This window comes from Amphibalanus amphitrite, unplaced genomic scaffold (genome assembly GCF_019059575.1).
Source record: "Amphibalanus amphitrite isolate SeventyFive unplaced genomic scaffold, NRLGWU_Aamphi_draft 000150F_arrow, whole genome shotgun sequence".
Classification (NCBI taxonomy): domain Eukaryota; kingdom Metazoa; phylum Arthropoda; class Thecostraca; order Balanomorpha; family Balanidae; genus Amphibalanus; species Amphibalanus amphitrite.
The window spans coordinates 74,237-96,574 of NW_024881645.1; the positions used below are offsets into that span (position 1 = coordinate 74,237).

Below are 22,338 nucleotides of genomic sequence, written 5' to 3' on the forward strand. Positions count from 1 at the left end.
TGGGTCCAGAGTGGGAGACCGGCAAGAGACGGACGAGACGGTCCATGAGACGAACAGACCGGGCAAAAGATGGACGGGCCAGGCGGTGCGAGAGACGGACGAGGCGGGCCGCTGTCAGCACCATGGCTAGCGATAATGATAATGGACTTTCACCCGGGGCCGGCATTAAATCAGTGCCGGCCGCGGCAAACAAATTCCGGTCCGGTTCAGCCAGCCGTCTAATGGGGCCGATTACCGGGCGCTGTGCGGGGCTCGGTCCGGCCGTCCGACCCGCTACTGCGCCCCACTGCGTCCCGCTGTGTCCCACCGCGTCCCACCGGCCCCGGCCCCGTCCCAGCGGCCAGCACCATCCGTCTTTGCCCCTGGGGACACGCTCACCCAGCTGACCGGTGGGGCCGGTCGTCTCTACGGTCGGACATAGCTGGGGGTAGGTAGCTAATGAGGACAGGCCGGCGGCGGTGCAGAGACCCGTATTTATTGTGCGCAGAGCATAACAACCTCTGACTGACGCACTGACGATTGGATAACTGCTCTATTAGGACCGCAGAGTCGCGGCACAGTGCGACTGTCAACACGTTTACGTAGGTCGCCAATTGCTCGCACATGGCCAGGGGAAAGGGGCAGCAGCGATGGTTCGGACGCTCCAGCCGCCGAGCAGCTTGGTTCGATGAGTGTCGGACGAAAGGAGGCAATCAGCACCTGACGCTGTGGGAGGAATTCGAGCGGGTTGGCCCGCGGAGCCCCGCTGCGCGCCTCACACCTCTATACAGTCGGACAGAGCGAGCTCTCGTGGAACGGTCTCGGTTAATGTGATAATCGGTCGGCGGTTTCGGACGGAGCCGATTGACCCGGAGATTGATGGAGCGTAGGACCTGGTTACCGGAAAACAAATGGATGGAGCGGGCGATTTAGCATAACCGATCTCTTGGAGGAGTGTCGAGAAATTAGCCCTCCGGTGTAGCTATTCTTTTCTTAATGACGCGCGAACGAAAACGTTATTTATTTTAGATCCACAGATAAAACGTCTCTTTCGGTCGAAGATAAATGAATGCCACTGATGGCATTCTGGAACAGAAATTAAAAGAGATATAATTTAGCATCATCTTTTTGTGAGGCATAAAGACAGATGTTTCCCAAACAACTTTCACTTCAACATCTGTTCAAATCGTGTCAAGGATATGAAACTATCAAAGTGATGGACGAAATTGTATTAGCGTCAATCCATATCATATAAGCAAAGGAATGAAACGGACAAAAACAATCAGCGATTATTTGAGGAAAGTATGGAAGCTAAATATAAGTAAGTTAGTACTGATTGCCTGTCTAGCCTTCTAACCTTCACGAACATCCTCTTTTTAGCGATAAAAAACAATCAGTCCTTCATTTCACCAACTATGGTTCCAACAGTTGGGGTAGGTGTAGCAGGTCCCAGCCCCAAACAACACCGATGACCTTTGGAATAACGCAGCGTAAAGACAGCACCCCGGCCTAGTTGGGGGCGATTTACGGTCAGCCGTTCGGGGGAGCACACTCACAGTTTTTGCAGGTTTCCCAGGCTGGCAAGCAGAGCGGCCGGCAGATGACGGATGTGGTTGTTGTTTAACCTCCTGCAAACAGAGCGCCCAGTCAGCAATTACAGTCCTACGTCAGAGAAAAGAGAAACATTTACAAATGCAGGATAAGCAACAGAAAATATGTAATCAAATTTATCCTGGCTGAACTTTCCGCTCAACGAACAGTTAAACTGTTTTAAGTGAGTCATAGGTATTTTCTGGGGGCTGTAGCGAAACAGCGATGCGTGAAAAAACTTAACTGTCACCTGCATACTAAACGACACGTGTTAGCATTCGTATCAATAAAATGTGTTTTACACTAATGCCAATGAAACGAGAAATGACTGTTACGAAACCCCAGCTGGGCTGCCAGGGAATTCCAGAGCTTGAGAACAAAAAAGTACGGTCATGTTGTTCCGCACCTATTCTTGTAAAAAAGTACATGTATCTTGAACAACGGACTGGTTTGGCATTTTCCACCACAGCCCTGCATTTAATAGGCTTATCAGATACCCACCCCAGATCTGACGAAAAAAAATATATGTGCGGGGAACCATTATTACCACAAAAGGGCGAGCGCAGCCTCGACCATGCGACCGTGCACAACAAAGACAGACGAGACAGACCCAGCCACGAAGGCCAAACTTCTAAATTGAGAAATACGACCTACCACATGACGGGCGTGTTATATTAAAAAAGCATAATCTGATCTAATTACACGCAGCTTCATTTCTGATGGATTTTCATCGCTCCGGTGAATAAACATCCGCTCCGGAAAGCGGCCTGATATTTAAATTGCGTGTGATCACTGATCTTGCGTGCGAGTGCCGCTTTTTAGTTGACCCAAAGCCACCGCTCGCAATCGGAAGCAGCGACCCAATCAAACCGATCAGAAAACCGCTAGTTGTGGCGATACCGATCTGGCAAACTGAGGCCGCCGCCTAGTGCGTGGTCTGTTCAGAGCCGGCAGACGGCGGGCCGCCGGTCTGCTATCAGCGGCAGTCGACCAATCAGCACGGTCTGCTCCATTAGGCGGTCAACGGTGACGGTAAACGATCCAGTTCGACGAACAGACGCCTTTGAAGCCGGTGCGTGGGCCCGGCCGGCGTGCGAATCTTGCCACGGATGATCAGACCGGTTGTAAACCGTCATGGAGAGATATAAACTGTCCAGTCGGCGATGGCCAAGATCTTAGCAGGATAAGTCATCTCCTAACTGATGAAAGTTTCCATGGATGAAGAAATGATGACAGATTCAGCAGCAGCCAAATCGGTTGCATTATGAACAGATTGACTCACTCCACACGTCTTATCGACCTGTCAAAAGTCCCTTGTTTGCCAAGTGCTGGAAGTGCATACAGGCCCTGTGTCTCGCTGTGGGTTCTCTGTTGACACTGCGTTGCGCAGCGCTAGGCGTTCTCAGAGCGCCGCGGCGGCGCCACCTTGGCTCGATCAACCCCCTCGTCCAATCGTCCGGCCGTTCAGGCAGAGCGGCTGACTCAGCATACCTGCGTTGACCTCTGTGACCTGCCGGCGACCGCGTGGGAACTCACCGCACCAACGCGGGCCCATCGGGGTGTCCGAGGTGTCCAGGAATTTGGCTCGCGTGCTGGTCGGCGCTACTGTTAACCGGCGCCAATCATTACCCTTTGCTACCTGAGACGGGTCACCGCTACCTGTAGGATGTCAGATGCTGCTAGCGAAGTGTGCGACCCTTGCGGTGTGTGCTTGCTGGTGCATCGTGGAGTAGTTCGCTTTGTTTCACGGTCTGTTCATCAGACTCCAACTGTACCGGCGCAAGCCTCCCGCACTCCAATGCTACTCAGGCTCAGTCTGAATTATTGAAGTCGTCTGCAATATACTCGCGGCTATAACTGCCCCGGGTGTAATAACCGCGGTGCTACTCGTGCTAGTTTGTGGTATATCCCCCGTGTGCTCATTTGCCATTTGATAATCATTCTCAGCTACATTTGACCCCTCGTGCTACCCGTGCTCTCCGGCGCAGCGGGTCTCACTCTCAGGGAGATCGGACGGATCTGTCTCCGGCGGCGGCAGCCAGGCGCCGCCGAAGCAAACACCCAGCTCTGTTATGCCAGACCAGCAAACAAACAGTGGTTTCCGCATGACGTGTCCGGAATCTGATGAGTGGGCCGGCGAATACCACAGACTGCCGACACCGAGAGATTCCTGCCCGACAGGTTATAATCACAAACGAATGAAAGGTAAATCATGGAAGGATCCTTCTGCAGGCGAGTTTCAAAAGAAATATGTAAAATAGAAAGGTGGAGACGCGAAATGCAACATCGCCCATCAAGAATAGCCGAGCATAAATCACAATTAGCGCAGGGTCGGTAATTAATTGCAGCCCGCAGGTAGTCAATAACTAACAGTGCGCAGTTAATTACCGACTCCGACGCGCCCGAAAGTTAGTCTAGCTGCCATTGGAACCCACTCAATTAATGGCGCTCTGGCTATGGGCTCTGGGTCTGCAGCTTCAGGAAATGAATTTCACATAGCGCAGCTCTCCAGACATCTGCATTCCATTTCTCTGTCGGATTTCCTGTCGGGGCAGCGTTTGAGCCGTTTGAGTGGATTAGGTCCCTCGCCGGGTGCAGCCGCTTCCCTCTGAGGACCTTTGTGCCGACTGCTGGGCGCCATTCGGTCGGATCAGACCCTAAGCTGTTTGTCCAATCACGGCTGAAGGCAGGAGCGGCTAGAGATGTATATGGAACGTTGTTTGCGTGTAGTATGCGATTTATATTTAGCCGGAAAGTCGGTCGGTGCTCGTTGAAAATCGTTCAGAAGTTTGCGCTCGAGGAAAGAACTTCATAAACGTTTCTGGCGACCACTTGGGTGAGTTCGTGAACGATTAATAGTATTAAGAGAGCGGTTTGTATTTCTTGGCAATCTTCTTTCCACTGTCTGGTCCACCCTGACAGATACTGATTGAGTGTCTTTGATCGAGTTTACGCACAGCCCGGGGTCGTCTTTAGAGTCAGACAGAGAAATATCGCAGCGATTTGTTCCGATAATTCATTACACCCAGATAACATAAGACGATTGAATGCTTTGGAAACTTCAAATCGGCAGGGATGACTGAACAATAGTAATAGATGGTATTTGGGCACGAAGGTAAACGACCTTATGACTCAAACTTTATCTCTGAAGTTGGAAGTCGGGGTATGAATTGATAACTTGGAGCGACAAATGAGATGATAGCTTCCATTGATATTCTGGGAGATGCCTTCTCATTGCAGATGATGTCATTAACCCCAGGATCTTAAACTAAGTACCGATTGGTCATAACGACAAAGCAATGCGGATATAGGCGGGCTAAGCGACCACCGTCACTGGTCATTACTATTAAGCGCACGGATTAGAACAGATTACAAGCATAATTGGCAGTCGAATAACGCCATTGCATTGCGACTCGGTAAACGATTCCAATTTTTCTGTCAATCAAAACGGCTGGGAATGCCTGACGGTGACCGTTTGAATTCAAGAAAATCATGACTTGTTCGGAACTATAATTAATATGAATACGCATAAAACAGAAGTAAATTCAGTTCTTCCTGGCATGAATTTCGTTTCACAGACGGCAAGGTGAGCGGGTTTTTGTCATTTTCACAACGTCGCACCACTTAACCGCGCCGGCAGAGGCGGCAGAGTGTATGCCGGTTGTCGTGCGCGTCCTATCAGGCGCGTATCGCAACTGCGTCGGCCGGATAAAACTATTACGGCCCTAACGAGAATGTAACGGAAGTTGGCACAGATTCAGCACAGATTCAGCACAGCACAGATTCGGTAGGGGGAAAAAAGGCCCCGGTAGAGGGAAACCTTTATGACCCGTTTTCCCCTAGAAATGACGTCATAAAGAGGTAAAAATGGGTATCGATCGAAAGCTCTCGTTTACCCAGACACAGTCCTGCAGGAAAATTTCACTTTTTCCCCATAGGAAAGTTTTTACGGGAAAATCAAAATTTTGGGTCAATGGGGGGTCCCCCCCGATTTCGTTCAAAATCAGCACACAGGTGCCCCACCACCAGCCGAGAAACTTCCCCCAAAACGGTCCCCGTTGCATTGACGTTTAAGTAGAGTTCTGCACGGCTGCAATTTTCCACAGCCTAGCCGCCCCGCAGCCGTGGCTCCACAGCCACAGCCGCCCACAGCCGTGGCAAACTGTGGGCAGCCAGCCGTCAGCCGGCCGTGGATACTTTCAATGAAATGCAACCAAATAGTATATAATAAGATGTTTTTAGTTGAAACATATAGCCAAAAGCACATTGCAATGGGCTATAGATTCTCAAACTCATGAAGCATCATAGGTTAAGTGGTTGTGTATCTGGCTTTAGGCCGAAGGCCTGAAGCCTGATGCGCATAGCATGCCTACACAAGCCCTTGCAAGGGGTTAAGAAAGATGGGTAGGTAGGTACCTACATCAACAGAAAACAAACAACGAACCGGAATAGAAGCAATAGCAGTGTAGACATCTAATGCCAAATCCTGAGCCATGTTTGTGGGACAGAACAACAGACCCTGATGCTTTTCATTATCAATGTTAGGTATGGAAAATGAAACTGAAGTTGATGGACTGTCAAACAGTGATTGTCTAGTCAAAACTCTTGCTTCTTTCTTACCTTGCATATTTTCTGGGGTGTGATATGCCAGGCTTGAAGCAGCCTTCTGAGCAAGTCTCAAACTAATTTGATATGCAAGGGATCAAAACACTAGTGAGCATCCAAGAAAGAAAAACATTCATCTATTTTGATTTTTCCAAATAATGATCTTCGCTCAAATCCCAAAGGACGGTCGAGCCACAATTGCCTCTTTCAATCAAAAATTATACTTGAGTTTTTAATGACGTCAATAGCAAAGAAGTGGCAATAAATTGTTTTGTGTCACTATAAACAGCCATAAAAATCATAACTAATAAATAATAATGCTATACAGGTAAAAACTTGCTCTCAAACAAAGATTAATCATCAAATTTTAACATTTTCAGAAGACGTCATTTTATTAGTAAAGTCAACAGCTCGCGTAAGAAATATTGTGTTCAGGGATCTCACCGTCATGTGAATTACGTGTTCAGGGTTTTCACCATCATGTGAATTAACCGTAAGTAAGGTTCATGCTCACTTTTAATCTAGTTCCATTGGCTTCGTTGATCAGCATTTTCTGTAAGCGGTCACTCACACACCAGTTAGAACATAAAGCGCCAGTTTTATATTATGTAATTGGACTTGCCGAAAATCCAGAAATACATCTACGAGTTATTCTAGATAATATTTTATGAAGCCTTTACCTGCCTTTACCTAGGCGTGATTTCTTTTTCTATTAACTGAAAGAATTACTGAACGCTCGTCTTCAATAGCTGTAAGGTGCTCTCTTAATGACCAGGTGAGATTGATTTGAGAGGGATGTGACAATGCAACATGTTGCATTTTCTGAAACTGTCAAGCTCTTGATGATGAAGGAACAATTGGTACCTATAATTAGTATCTGTACCAGAGTGCAAACTTTCCTACAGCAAACTTTCCTAGGTAAAACCATTACAGATTTTCAAAGGCTTCACCACTTTCAATGTTGCTGGGCATCCTTTGCATGATTTTTACAGGCTAGACTGCTTATCAGAATGTAAGATTAATGATTTAAATTTTATATTTGAGTACTTAAGATTGAGCTTGAAATCTCACAGCCGTGGCCACAGCCGTAGCCGTGTTCTTGGAGATATTGCAGCCGCCCCGGCCCACAGCCGTGGGGCTGCAGCCAGCCGCGGCTGCAGCCGGCCGGTGCAGACCTCTACGTTTAAGGCCCGTAAAGCCCCCTAGACTCGTAAAATATCCGTAAAATCGCCTTTGTACGGACAAAAAGTGGTGCTATGGTAAAATGGGTATCAATCGAAAGCTCGTTTACCCAGACACAGTCCTGTAGAAAACTTCACTTTTCCCCATAGAAAGTTTTTTACGGGAAAATCAAAATTTTGGGTCAATGGGGGGTCCCCCCCGATTTCGTTCAAAATCGGCACACGGGTGCCCCCACCACCACCGAGAAACTTTCCCCAAAACGGTCCCCGTTGCATTGACGTTTAAGGCCCGTAAAGCCCCCTAGACTCGTAAAGTATCCGTAAAATCGCCTTTGTACGGACCAAAAAGTGGTGCTATGGTAAAAATGGGTATCAATCGAAAGCTCTCGTTTACCCAGACACAGTCCTGCAGGAAAATTTCACTTTTTCCCCATAGAAAAGTTTTTACGGGAAAATCAAAATTTTGGGTCAATGGGGGTCCCCTCCGATTTCGTTCAAAATCGGCACACGGGTGCCCCACCACCAGACGAGAAACTTTCCCCAAAACGGTCCCCGTTGCATTGACGTTTAAGGCCCGTAAAGCCCCCTAGACTCGTAAATATCCGTAAAATCGCCTTTGTACGGACGAAAAAAGTGGTGCTATGGTTAAAATGGGTATCAATCGAAAGCTCTCGTTTACCCAGACACAGTCCTGTAGGAAAATTTCACTTTTTTCCCCATAGGAAAGTTTTTACGGGAAAATCAAAATTTTGGGTCAATGGGGGGTCCCCCTCCGATTTCGTTCAAAATCGGCACACAGGGTGCCCCACCACCAGACGAGAAACTTTCCCCAAAACGGTCCCCGTTGCATTGACGTTTAAGGCCCGTAAAGCCCCCTAGACTCGTAAAATATCCGTAAAATCGCCTTTGTACGGACCAAAAAGTGGTGCTATGGTAAAAATGGGTATCAATCGAAAGCTCTCGTTTACCCAGACACAGTCCTGCAGGAAAATTTCACTTTTTCCCATAGGAAAGTTTTTACGGGAAAATCAAAATTTTGGGTCAATGGGGGGTCCCCTCCGATTTCGTTCAAAATCGGCACACAGGGTGCCCCACCACCAGACGAGAAACTTTCCCCAAAACGGTCCCCGTTGCATTGACGTTTAAGGCCCGTAAAGCCCCCTAGACTCGTAAAATATCCGTAAAATCGCCTTTGTACGGACAAAAAAGTGGTGCTATGGTAAAAATGGGTATCAATCGAAAGCTCTCGTTTACCCAGACACAGTCCTGCAGGAAAACTTCACTTTTTCCCCATAGGAAAGTTTTTACGGGAAAATCAAAATTTTGGGTCAATGGGGGGTCCCCTCCGATTTCGTTCAAAATCGGCACACAGGTGCCCCACCACCAGACGAGAAACTTTCCCCAAAACGGTCCCCGTTGCATTGACGTTTAAGGCCCGTAAAGCCCCCTAGACTCGTAAAAGTATCCGTAAAATCGCCTTTGTACGGACCAAAAAGTGGTGCTATGGTAAAAATGGGTATCAATCGAAAGCTCTCGTTTACCCAGACACAGTCCTGCAGGAAAATTTCACTTTTTCCCCATAGGAAAGTTTTTACGGGAAAATCAAAATTTTGGGTCAATGGGGGGTCCCCCTCCGATTTCGTTCAAAATCGGCACACAGGGTGCCCCACCACCAGACGAGAAACTTTCCCCAAAACGGTCCCCGTTGCATTGACGTTTAAGGCCCGTAAAGCCCCCTAGACTCGTAAAATATCCGTAAAATCGCCTTTGTACGGACGAAAAAGTGGTGCTATGGTTAAAATGGGTATCAATCGAAAGCTCTCGTTTACCCAGACACAGTCCTGCAGGAAAACTTCACTTTTTCCCCATAGGAAAGTTTTTACGGGAAAATCAAAATTTTGGGTCAATGGGGGGTCCCCCCCGATTTCGTTCAAAATCGGCACACAGGTGCCCCACCACCAGACGAGAAACTTTCCCCAAAACGGTCCCCGTTGCATTGACGTTTAAGGCCCGTAAAGCCCCCTAGACTCGTAAAATATCCGTAAAATCGCCTTTGTACGGACCAAAAAGTGGTGCTATGGTAAAAATGGGTATCAATCGAAAGCTCTCGTTTACCCAGACACAGTCCTGCAGGAAAATTTCACTTTTTTCCCATAGGAAAGTTTTTACGGGAAAATCAAAATTTTGGGTCAATGGGGGGTCCCCTCCGATTTCGTTCAAAATCGGCACACAGGGTGCCCCACCACCAGACGAGAAACTTTCCCCAAAACGGTCCCCGTTGCATTGACGTTTAAGGCCCGTAAAGCCCCCTAGACTCGTAAAATATCCGTAAAATCGCCTTTGTACGGACGAAAAAGTGGTGCTATGGTTAAAATGGGTATCAATCGAAAGCTCTCGTTTACCCAGACCCAGTCCTGTAGGAAAACTTCACTTTTTCCCCATAGGAAAGTTTTTACGGGAAAATCAAAATTTTGGGTCAATGGGGGGTCCCCTCCGATTTCGTTCAAAATCGGCACACGGGTGCCCCACCACCAGACGAGAAACTTTCCCCAAAACGGTCCCGTTGCATTGACGTTTAAGGCCCGTAAAGCCCCCTAGACTCGTAAAGTATCCGTAAAATCGCCTTTGTACGGACCAAAAAGTGGTGCTATGGTAAAAATGGGTATCAATCGAAAGCTCTCGTTTAACCAGACACAGTCCTGCAGGAAAATTTCACTTTTTCCCCATAGAAAGTTTTTACGGGAAAATCAAAATTTTGGGTCAATTGGGGGTCCCCTCCGATTTCGTTCAAAATCGGCACACGGGTGCCCCACCACCAGACGAGAAACTTTCCCCAAAACGGTCCCCGTTGCATTGACGTTTAAGGCCCGTAAAGCCCCCTAGACTCGTAAAATATCCGTAAAATCGCCTTTGTACGGACGAAAAAGTGGTGCTATGGTTAAAATGGGTATCAATCGAAAGCTCTCGTTTACCCAGACCCAGTCCTGTAGGAAAATTTCACTTTTTCCCCATAGGAAAGTTTTTACGGGAAAATCAAAATTTTGGGTCAATGGGGGGTCCCCTCCGATTTCGTTCAAAATCGGCACACGGGTGCCCCACCACCAGACGAGAAACTTTCCCCAAAACGGTCCCCGTTGCATTGACGTTTAAGGCCCGTAAAGCCCCCTAGACTCGTAAAGTATCCGTAAAATCGCCTTTGTACGGACCAAAAAGTGGTGCTATGGTAAAAATGGGTATCAATCGAAAGCTCTCGTTTACCCAGACACAGTCCTGCAGGAAAATTTCACTTTTTCCCCATAGAAAAGTTTTTACGGGAAAATCAAAATTTTGGGTCAATGGGGGGTCCCCTCCGATTTCGTTCAAAATCGGCACACGGGTGCCCCACCACCAGACGAGAAACTTTCCCCAAAACGGTCCCCGTTGCATTGACGTTTAAGGCCCGTAAAGCCCCCTAGACTCGTAAAATATCCGTAAAATCGCCTTTGTACGGACGAAAAAGTGGTGCTATGGTTAAAATGGGTATCAATCGAAAGCTCTCGTTTACCCAGACACAGTCCTGTAGGAAAACTTCACTTTTTCCCCATAGGAAAGTTTTTACGGGAAAATCAAAATTTTGGGTCAATGGGGGGTCCCCTCCGATTTCGTTCAAAATCGGCACACGGGTGCCCCACCACCAGACGAGAAACTTTCCCCAAAACGGTCCCCGTTGCATTGACGTTTAAGGCCCGTAAAGCCCCCTAGACTCGTAAAGTATCCGTAAAATCACCTTTGTACGGACCAAAAAGTGGTGCTATGGTAAAAATGGGTATCAATCGAAAGCTCTCGTTTACCCAGACACAGTCCTGCAGGAAAATTTCACTTTTTCCCCATAGAAAAGTTTTTACGGGAAAATCAAAATTTTGGGTCAATGGGGGGTCCCCTCCGATTTCATTCAAAATCGGCACACGGGTGCCCCACCACCAGACGAGAAACTTTCCCCAAAACGGTCCCCGTTGCATTGACGTTTAAGGCCCGTAAAGCCCCCTAGAATCGTAAAATATCCGTAAAATCGCCTTTGTACGGACGAAAAAGTGGTGCTATGGTTAAAAATGGGTATCAATCGCAAGCTCTCGTTTACCCAGACCCAGTCCTGTAGGAAAATTTCACTTTTTCCCCATAGGAAAGATTTTAGGGGAAAATCAAAATTTTGGGTCAATGGGGGGTCCCCTCCGATTTCGTTCAAAATCGGCACACGGGTGCCCCACCACCAGACGAGAAACTTTCCCCAAAACGGTCCCCGTTGCATTGACGTTTAAGGCCCGTAAAGCCCCCTAGACTCGTAAAATATCCGTAAAATCGCCTTTGTACGGACCAAAAAGTGGTGCTATGGTAAAAATGGGTATCAATCGAAACCTCTCGTTTACCCAGACCCAGTCCTGCAGGAAAATTTCACTTTTTCTCCATAGAAAAGTTTTTACGGGAAAATCAAAATTTTGGGTCAATAAGGGAGTCCCCTCCGATTTCGTTCAGAATCGGCACACGGGTGCCCCACCACCAGACGAGAAATTTTCCCCAAAACGGTCCCCGTTGCATTGACGTTTAGGGCCCGTAAAGCCCCCTAGACTCGTAAAATATCCGTAAAATCGCCTTTGTACGGACCAAAAAGTGGTGTCATGGTAAAAATGGGTACCTATCAATCGAAAGCTCTCGTTTACCCAGACACAGTCCTGCAGGAAAATTTCACTTTTTCCCCATAGGGAAGTTTTTACGGGAAAATCAAAATTTTGGGTCAATGGGGGGTCCCCTCCGATTTCGTTCAAAATCGGCACACGGGTGCCCCACCACCAGACGAGAAACTTTCCCCAAAACGGTCCCCGTTGCATTGACGTTTAAGGCCCGTAAAGCCCCCTAGACTCGTAAAGTATCCGTAAAATCGCCTTTGTACGGACCAAAAAGTGGTGCTATGGTAAAATGGGTATCAATCGAAAGCTCTCGTTTACCCAGACACAGTCCTGCAGGAAAATTTCACTTTTTCCCCATAGGAAAGTTTTTACGGGAAAATCAAAATTTTGGGTCAATGGGGGGTCCCCTCCGATTTCGTTCAAAATCGGCACACGGGTGCCCCACCACCAGACGAGAAACTTTCCCAAAAACGGTCCCCGTTGCATTGACGTTTAAGGCCCGTAAAGCCCCCTAGACTCGTAAAATATCCGTAAAATCGCCTTTGTACGGACGAAAAAGTGGTGCTATGGTTAAAATGGGTATCAATCGAAAGCTCTCGTTTACCCAGACCCAGTCCTGTAGGAAAATTTCACTTTTTCCCCATAGGAAAGTTTTTACGGGAAAATCAAAATTTTGGGTCAATGGGGGGTCCCCTCCGATTTCGTTCAAAATCGGCACACGGGTGCCCCACCACCAGACGAGAAACTTTCCCCAAAACGGTCCCCGTTGCATTGACGTTTAAGGCCCGTAAAGCCCCCTAGACTCGTAAAATATCCGTAAAATCGCCTTTGTACGGACGAAAAAGTGGTGCTATGGTTAAAATCGGTATCAATCGAAAGCTCTCGTTTACCCAGACACAGTTCTGCAGGAAAATTTCACTTTTTCCCCATAGGAAAGTATTTACGGGAAAATCAAAATTTTGGGTCAATGGGGGGTCCCCTCCGATTTCGTTCAAAATCGGCACACGGGTGCCCCACCACCAGACGAGAAACTTTCCCAAAAACGGTCCCCGTTGCATTGACGTTTAAGGCCCGTAAAGCCCCCTAGACTCGTAAAGTATCCGTAAAATCGCCTTTGTACGGACCAAAAAGTGGTGCTATGGTAAACATGGGTATCAATCGAAAGCTCTCGTTTACCCAGACACAGTCCAGCAGGAAAATTTCACTTTATCCCCATAGGAAAGTTTTTACGGGAAAATCAAAATTTTGGGGCAATGGGGGGTCCCCTCCGATTTCGTTCAAAATCGGCACACGGGTGCCCCACCACCAGACGAGAAACTTTCCCCAAAACGGTCCCCGTTGCATTGACGTTTAAGGCCCGTAAAGCCCCCTAGACTCGTAAAATATCCGTAAAATCGCCTTTGTACGGACCAAAAAGTGGTGCTATGGTAAAAATGGGTATCAATCGAAAGCTCTCGTTTACCCAGACCCAGTCCTGTAGGAAAATTTCACTTTTTTCCCATAGGAAAGTTTTTACGGGAAAATCAAAATTTTGGGTCAATGGGGGGTCCCCTCCGATTTCGTTCAAAATCGGCACACGGGTGCCCCACCACCAGACGAGAAATTTTCCCCAAAACGGTCCCCGTTGCATTGACGTTTAGGGCCCGTAAAGCCCCCTAGACTCGTAAAATATCCGTAAAATCGCCTTTGTACGGACCAAAAAGTGGTGTCATGGTAAAAATGGGTATCAATCGAAAGCTCTCGTTTACCCAGACACAGTCCTGCAGGAAAATTTCACTTTTTTCCCATAGGGAAGTTTTTACGGGAAAATCAAAATTTTGGGTCAATGGGGGGTCCCCTCCGATTTCGTTCAAAATCGGCACACGGGTGCCCCACCACCAGACGAGAAACTTTCCCCAAAACGGTCCCCGTTGCATTGACGTTTAAGGCCCGTAAAGCCCCCTAGACTCGTAAAGTATCCGTAAAATCGCCTTTGTACGGACCAAAAAGTGGTGCTATGGTAAACATGGGTATCAATCGAAAGCTCTCGTTTACCCAGACACAGTCCTGCAGGAAAATTTCACTTTTTCCCCATAGGAAAGTTTTTACGGGAAAATCAAAATTTTGGGGCAATGGGGGGTCCCCTCCGATTTCGTTCAAAATCGGCACACGGGTGCCCCACCACCAGACGAGAAACTTTCCCCAAAACGGTCCCCGTTGCATTGACGTTTAAGGCCCGTAAAGCCCCCTAGACTCGTAAAATATCCGTAAAATCGCCTTTGTACGGACAAAAAAGTGGTGCTGTGGTAAAAATGGGGACCGTTTTGGGGAAAGTTTCTCGTCTGGTGGTGGGGCACCCGTGTGCCGATTTTGAACGAAATCGGAGGGGATCCCCCATTGACCCAAAATTTTGTTTTTCCCGTAAAAACTTTCCTATGGAGAAAAAGTAAAATTTTCCTGCAGGACTGTGTCTGGGTAAACGAGAGCTTTCGATTGATACCCATTTTAACCATAGCACCACTTTTTGGCCCGTACAAAGGCGATTTTACGGATATTTTACGAGTCTAGGGGGCTTTACGGGCCTTAAACGTCAATGCAACGGGGACCGTTTTAGGGAAAGTTTCTCGTCTGGTGGTGGGGCACCCGTGTGCCGATTTTGAACGAAATCGGAGGGGACCCCCCTTTGACCCAAAATTTTGATTTTCCCGTAAAAACTTTCCTATGGGGAAAAAGTGAAATTTTCCTGCAGGACTGTGTCTGGGTAAACGAGAGCTTTCGATTGATACCCATTTTAACCATAGCACCACTTTTTGGCCCGTACAAAGGCGATTTTACGGATATTTTACGAGTCTAGGGGGCTTTACGGGCCTTAAACGTCAATGCAACGGGGACCGTTTTGGGAAAAATTTGTCGTCTGGTGGTGGGGCACTTGTGTGCCGATTTTGAACGAAATCGGAGGGGACCCCCATTGACCCAAAATTTTGATTTTCCCGTAAAAACTTCCCTATGGGGAAAAAGTTAAATTTTACTGCAGGACTGGGTCTGGGTAAACGAGAGCTTTCGATTGATAGCGATGTTAACCATAGCACCACTTTTTCGTCCGTACAAAGGCGATTTTACGGATATTTTACGAGTCTAGGGGGCTTTACGGGCCTTAAACGTCAATGCAACGGGGACCGTTTTGGGGAAAGTTTCTCGTCTGGTGGTGGGGCACCCGTATGCCGATTTTGAACGAAATCGGAGGGGACCCCCCATTGACCCAAAATTTTAATTTTCCCGTAAAAACTTTCCTATGGGGAAAAAGTGAAATTTTCCTGCAGGACTGTGTCTGGGTAAACGAGAGCTTTCGATTGATACCCATTTTACCATGACACCACTTTTTGGTCCGTACAAAGGCGATTTTACGGATATTTTACGAGTCTAGGGGGCTTTACGGGCCTTAAACGTCAATGCAACGGGGACCGTTTTGGGGAAAGTTTCTCGTCTGGTGGTGGGGCACCCGTGTGCCGATTTTGAACGAAATCGGAGGGGACCCCCATTGACCAAAAATTTTGATTTTCCCGTAAAAACTTTTCTATGGGGAAAAAGTGAAATTTTCCTGCAGGACTGGGTCTGGGTAAACGAGAGCTTTCGATTGATACCCATTTTTACCATAGCACCACTTTTTGGTCCGTACAAAGGCGATTTTACGGATATTTTACGAGTCTAGGGGGCTTTACGGGCCTTAAACGTCAATGCAACGGGGACCGTTTTGGAGAAAGTTTCTCGTCTGGTGGTGGGGCACCCGTGTGCCGATTTTGAACGAAATCGGAGGGGACCCCCCATTGACCCAAAATTTTGATTTTCCCGTAAAAACTTTCCTATGGGGAAAAAGTAAAATTTTCCTACAGGACTGGGTCTGGGTAAACGAGAGCTTTCGATTGATACCCATTTTAACCATAGCACCACTTTTTCGTCCGTACAAAGGCGATTTTACGGATATTTTACGAGTCTAGGGGGCTTTACGGGCCTTAAACGTCAATGCAACGGGGACCGTTTTGGGGAAAGTTTCTCGTCTGGTGGTGGGGCACCCGTGTGCCGATTTTGAACGAAATCGGAGGGGACCCCCCATTGACCCAAAATTTTGATTTTCCCGTAAAAACTTTTCTATGGGGAAAAAGTGAAATTTTCCTGCAGGACTGTGTCTGGGTAAACGAGAGCTTTCGATTGATACCCATTTTTACCATAGCACCACTTTTTGGTCCGTACAAAGGCGATTTTACGGATACTTTACGAGTCTAGGGGGCTTTACGGGCCTTAAACGTCAATGCAACGGGGACCGTTTTGGGGAAAGTTTCTCGTCTGGTGGTGGGGCACCCGTGTGCCGATTTTGAACGAAATCGGAGGGCACCCCCCATTGACCCAAAATTTTGATTTTCCCGTAAAAACTTTCATATGGGGAAAAAGTGAAATTTTCCTACAGGACTGGGTCTGGGTAAACGAGAGCTTTCGATTGATACCCATTTTAACCATAGCACCACTTTTTCGTCCGTACAAAGGCGATTTTACGGATATTTTACGAGTCTAGGGGGCTTTACGGGCCTTAAACGTCAATGCAACGGGGACCGTTTTGGGGAAAGTTTCTCGTCTGGTGGTGGGGCACCCGTGTGCCGATTTTGAACGAAATCGGAGGGGACCCCCCATTGACCCAAAATTTTGATTTTCCCGTAAAAACTTTTCTATGGGGAAAAAGTGAAATTTTCCTGCAGGACTGTGTCTGGGTAAACGAGAGCTTTCGATTGATACCCATTTTTACCATAGCACCACTTTTTGGTCCGTACAAAGGCGATTTTACGGATATTTTACGAGTCTAGGGGGCTTTACGGGCCTTAAACGTCAATGCAACGGGGACCGTTTTGGGGAAAGTTTTTCGTCTGGTGGTGGGGCACCCGTGTGCCGATTTTGAACGAAATCGGAGGGGACCCCCCATTGACCCAAAATTTTGATTTTCCCGTAAAACTTTTCTATGGGGAAAAAGTGAAATTTTCCTGCAGGACTGTGTCTGGGTAAACGAGAGCTTTCGATTGATACCCATTTTTACCATAGCACCACTTTTTGGTCCGTACAAAGGCGATTTTACGGATACTTTACGAGTCTAGGGGGCTTTACGGGCCTTAAACGTCAATGCAACGGGGACCGTTTTGGGGAAAGTTTCTCGTCTGGTGGTGGGGCACCCGTGTGCCGATTTTGAACGAAATCGGAGGGGACCCCCCATTGACCCAAAATTTTGATTTTCCCGTAAAAACTTTCCTATGGGGAAAAAGTGAAATTTTCCTACAGGACTGGGTCTGGGTAAACGAGAGCTTTCGATTGATACCCATTTTAACCATAGCACCACTTTTTCGTCCGTACAAAGGCGATTTTACGGATATTTTACGAGTCTAGGGGGCTTTACGGGCCTTAAACGTCAATGCAACGGGGACCGTTTTGGGGAAAGTTTCTCGTCTGGTGGTGGGGCACCCGTGTGCCGATTTTGAACGAAATCGGAGGGGACCCCCCATTGACCCAAAATTTTGATTTTCCCGTAAAAACTTTTCTATGGCGAAAAAGTGAAATTTTCCTGCAGGACTGTGTCTGGGTAAACGAGAGGTTTCGATTGATACCCATTTTTACCATAGCACCACTTTTTGGTCCGTACAAAGGCGATTTTACGGATACTTTACGAGTCTAGGGGGCTTTACGGGCCTTAAACGTCAATGCAACGGGGACCGTTTTGGGGAAAGTTTCTCGTCTGGTGGTGGGGCACCCGTGTGCCGATTTTGAACAAAATCGGAGGGCACCCCCCATTGACCCAAAATTTTGATTTTCCCGTAAAAACTTTCATATGGGGAAAAAGTGAAATTTTCCTACAGGACTGGGTCTGGGTAAACGAGAGCTTTCGATTGATACCCATTTTAACCATAGCACCACTTTTTCGTCCGTACAAAGGCGATTTTACGGATATTTTACGAGTCTAGGGGGCTTTACGGGCCTTAAACGTCAATGCAACGGGGACCGTTTTGGGGAAAGTTTCTCGTCTGGTGGTGGGGCACCCGTGTGCCGATTTTGAACGAAATCGGAGGGGACCCCCCATTGACCCAAAATTTTGATTTTCCCGTAAAAACTTTTCTATGGGGAAAAAGTCAAATTTTCCTGCAGGACTGTGTCTGGGTAAACGAGAGCTTTCGATTGATACCCATTTTTACCATAGCACCACTTTTTGGTCCGTACAAAGGCGATTTTACGGATATTTTACGAGTCTAGGGGGCTTTACGGGCCTTAAACGTCAATGCAACGGGGACCGTTTTGGGGAAAGTTTTTCGTCTGGTGGTGGGGCACCCGTGTGCCGATTTTGAACGAAATCGGAGGGGACCCCCCATTGACCCAAAATTTTGATTTTCCCGTAAAACTTTTCTATGGGGAAAAAGTGAAATTTTCCTGCAGGACTGTGTCTGGGTAAACGAGAGCTTTCGATTGATACCCATTTTTACCATAGCACCACTTTTTGGTCCGTACAAAGGCGATTTTACGGATACTTTACGAGTCTAGGGGGCTTTACGGGCCTTAAACGTCAATGCAACGGGGACCGTTTTGGGGAAAGTTTCTCGTCTGGTGGTGGGGCACCCGTGTGCCGATTTTGAACGAAATCGGAGGGGACCCCCCATTGACCCAAAATTTTGATTTTCCCGTAAAAACTTTCCTATGGGGAAAAAGTGAAATTTTCCTACAGGACTGGGTCTGGGTAAACGAGAGCTTTCGATTGATACCCATTTTAACCATAGCACCACTTTTTCGTCCGTACAAAGGCGATTTTACGGATATTTTACGAGTCTAGGGGGCTTTACGGGCCTTAAACGTCAATGCAACGGGGACCGTTTTGGGGAAAGTTTCTCGTCTGGTGGTGGGGCACCCGTGTGCCGATTTTGAACGAAATCGGAGGGGACCCCCCATTGACCCAAAATTTTGATTTTCCCGTAAAAACTTTTCTATGGCGAAAAAGTGAAATTTTCCTGCAGGACTGTGTCTGGGTAAACGAGAGGTTTCGATTGATACCCATTTTTACCATAGCACCACTTTTTGGTCCGTACAAAGGCGATTTTACGGATACTTTACGAGTCTAGGGGGCTTTACGGGCCTTAAACGTCAATGCAACGGGGACCGTTTTGGGGAAAGTTTCTCGTCTGGTGGTGGGGCACCCGTGTGCCGATTTTGAACGAAATCGGAGGGCACCCCCCATTGACCCAAAATTTTGATTTTCCCGTAAAAACTTTCATATGGGGAAAAAGTGAAATTTTCCTACAGGACTGGGTCTGGGTAAACGAGAGCTTTCGATTGATACCCATTTTAACCATAGCACCACTTTTTCGTCCGTACAAAGGCGATTTTACGGATATTTTACGAGTCTAGGGGGCTTTACGGGCCTTAAACGTCAATGCAACGGGGACCGTTTTGGGGAAAGTTTCTCGTCTGGTGGTGGGGCACCCGTGTGCCGATTTTGAACGAAATCGGAGGGGACCCCCCATTGACCCAAAATTTTGATTTTCCCGTAAAAACTTTTCTATGGGGAAAAAGTGAAATTTTCCTGCAGGACTGTGTCTGGGTAAACGAGAGCTTTCGATTGATACCCATTTTTACCATAGCACCACTTTTTGGTCCGTACAAAGGCGATTTTACGGATATTTTACGAGTCTAGGGGGCTTTACGGGCCTTAAACGTCAATGCAACGGGGACCGTTTTGGGGAAAGTTTTTCGTCTGGTGGTGGGGCACCCGTGTGCCGATTTTGAACGAAATCGGAGGGGACCCCCCATTGACCCAAAATTTTGATTTTCCCGTAAAACTTTTCTATGGGGAAAAAGTGAAATTTTCCTGCAGGACTGTGTCTGGGTAAACGAGAGCTTTCGATTGATACCCATTTTTACCATAGCACCACTTTTTGGTCCGTACAAAGGCGATTTTACGGATACTTTACGAGTCTAGGGGGCTTTACGGGCCTTAAACGTCAATGCAACGGGGACCGTTTTGGGGAAAGTTTCTCGTCTGGTGGTGGGGCACCCGTGTGCCGATTTTGAACGAAATCGGAGGGGACCCCCCATTGACCCAAAATTTTGATTTTCCCGTAAAAACTTTCCTATGGGGAAAAAGTGAAATTTTCCTACAGGACTGGGTCTGGGTAAACGAGAGCTTTCGATTGATACCCATTTTAACCATAGCACCACTTTTTCGTCCGTACAAAGGCGATTTTACGGATATTTTACGAGTCTAGGGGGCTTTACGGGCCTTAAACGTCAATGCAACGGGGACCGTTTTGGGGAAAGTTTCTCGTCTGGTGGTGGGGCACCCGTGTGCCGATTTTGAACGAAATCGGAGGGGACCCCCCATTGACCCAAAATTTTGATTTTCCCGTAAAAACTTTTCTATGGCGAAAAAGTGAAATTTTCCTGCAGGACTGTGTCTGGGTAAACGAGAGGTTTCGATTGATACCCATTTTTACCATAGCACCACTTTTTGGTCCGTACAAAGGCGATTTTACGGATACTTTACGAGTCTAGGGGGCTTTACGGGCCTTAAACGTCAATGCAACGGGGACCGTTTTGGGGAAAGTTTCTCGTCTGGTGGTGGGGCACCCGTGTGCCGATTTTGAACGAAATCGGAGGGGACCCCCCATTGACCCAAAATTTTGATTTTCCCGTAAAAACTTCCCTATGGGGAAAAAGTGAAATTTTCCTACAGGACTGGGTCTGGGTAAACGAGAGCTTTCGATTGGTGTGGTTTTTTACCCGTTTGTGACGTCATTTCTAGGGAAAAACGGGTCATAAAGGTTTCCCTCTACCGGGGCCTTTTTTCCCCCTACCGAATCTGTGCTGTGCTGAACCTGTGCTGAATCTGTGCCAACTTCCGTTACATCACCGCACACAGCGATCGCTGTGGCCGGTCGCATGTTTATTAATCCCACCCAGAAATGACAAACAAGGCCTCTGATTGGCCAGTTTTGGCTGACAGACGCAGAATATTTGTCAGCCATAGAATACTATGCTTTAGCACTTTTTCAATAATGACGCATACGTTACATTTACAGGTTAGGGCAGCTAAAATATTGTAATGGATCTTACATGTTAAATATAACATTTTTGGAAGCCCGTACAGATTGTTTCTATTGAGTTTTGTGTTACAAAGTATTAAAAAAAATGATTGTTCCATGTTTAATAAAGAACAAAAGCTTTTAGCCAATAACCTTCGCCCGACAGTCTCCAGAATCCTGCGTACGGGGATACCGCAGTCTCGGTTTCTTATGTTATCGCAATGGGGAAAAATTGAAATTTTAAATGAGTCAGTATCGTGTTAAGAAGTACGGATGCTTTCAAAACTGAATGCCTTTCAATTCAAATTCCAGAATATCCTTTCGCGGAAATAGCCCTTCTCAGCCTGTCGGCCCATTCTCTAACGCCACAAGTCTTAGTTCAGTGAGCGTCTCATGCGTTGCTCACGTATCGCGATAAAAAGGACGGTGTCATATAATCAAATGAACTTTTCTTATGCATAGAGCATTTGAAACCTCACACCAAACGCCTCCCTTCCTTGTTTTCTACTGCTGTCTTTCACATACCTACCCAATGACCGTTCCAGCTCGACGTTCCTTATCGACTGCCTCACATTCAACGGCCATATCCTACCTACGCTGAAAACCAATCGGAGGCACTTTCAATCGTCCCTGGAATAAAATTGCTACCTACACGCATTTAGAGGAGAACGAGGCCCAGAAAAGGCATGCATAAAACGATCGGTTTTGGCCCCCATGGAACAAGCCAGGAGGTAACATCATATTGATTGAAGAACATTTTCGAGGACATGATATCTATTAGATATTATTTTGCAAAGGTATTGTGAACATAACGTCCGCGTATCGCAGCTCTGAATCTGCTGGTGTCAGTCCCATGCAGCAGCCACCAGACCACCGCCCCGCCGCCTGCCGTTCGCTGATCATACAGGCTGGCTGTCCCAGTGTCTCATCAAACGATCACAGCTGACTCAGTATTTATAAAATGCCAAACAAAAACAGACACCCAATATTATATATCATGCCAGCTCTTTCAGTCATGCGCGTGGAGATATGTCGGTAGTTTTCCTATCACAGATCACACTGAACAGAGCAAAAGCGTAGACACGCAGAAATAAATAATGCATTATCAAGTACACAGATCGATGCATCGTGGAATACACCGAATAATACACCACTGCTTTAACGTTCCCCCAGGTGGGTGGGAGCGTTTTTGGCCACACCTGACAATTTTGCGCTTGCATAAATAAAACGACACGAAACTTAGTA

At 47.1% G+C, this 22,338-nt stretch overlaps 1 protein-coding gene across 1 annotated transcript in view; it reads right to left on the minus strand.

The window, feature by feature from the left end:
* The window catches only part of LOC122382937 (protein slit-like), a 60,522-nt gene extending 58,294 nt beyond the window's left edge, over positions 1–2,228 (minus strand). Inside the window, exons 1-2 of the mRNA XM_043368910.1 lie at positions 2,224–2,228; positions 1,536–1,607 (exon numbers count right to left, since the gene is read on the minus strand). Of these exons, the coding sequence (XP_043224845.1) occupies positions 1,536–1,607; positions 2,224–2,228 (77 nt within the window). The remainder of the gene's footprint in view (positions 1–1,535; positions 1,608–2,223) is intronic.
* Between the last annotated feature and the right edge of the window lie 20,110 nt (positions 2,229–22,338).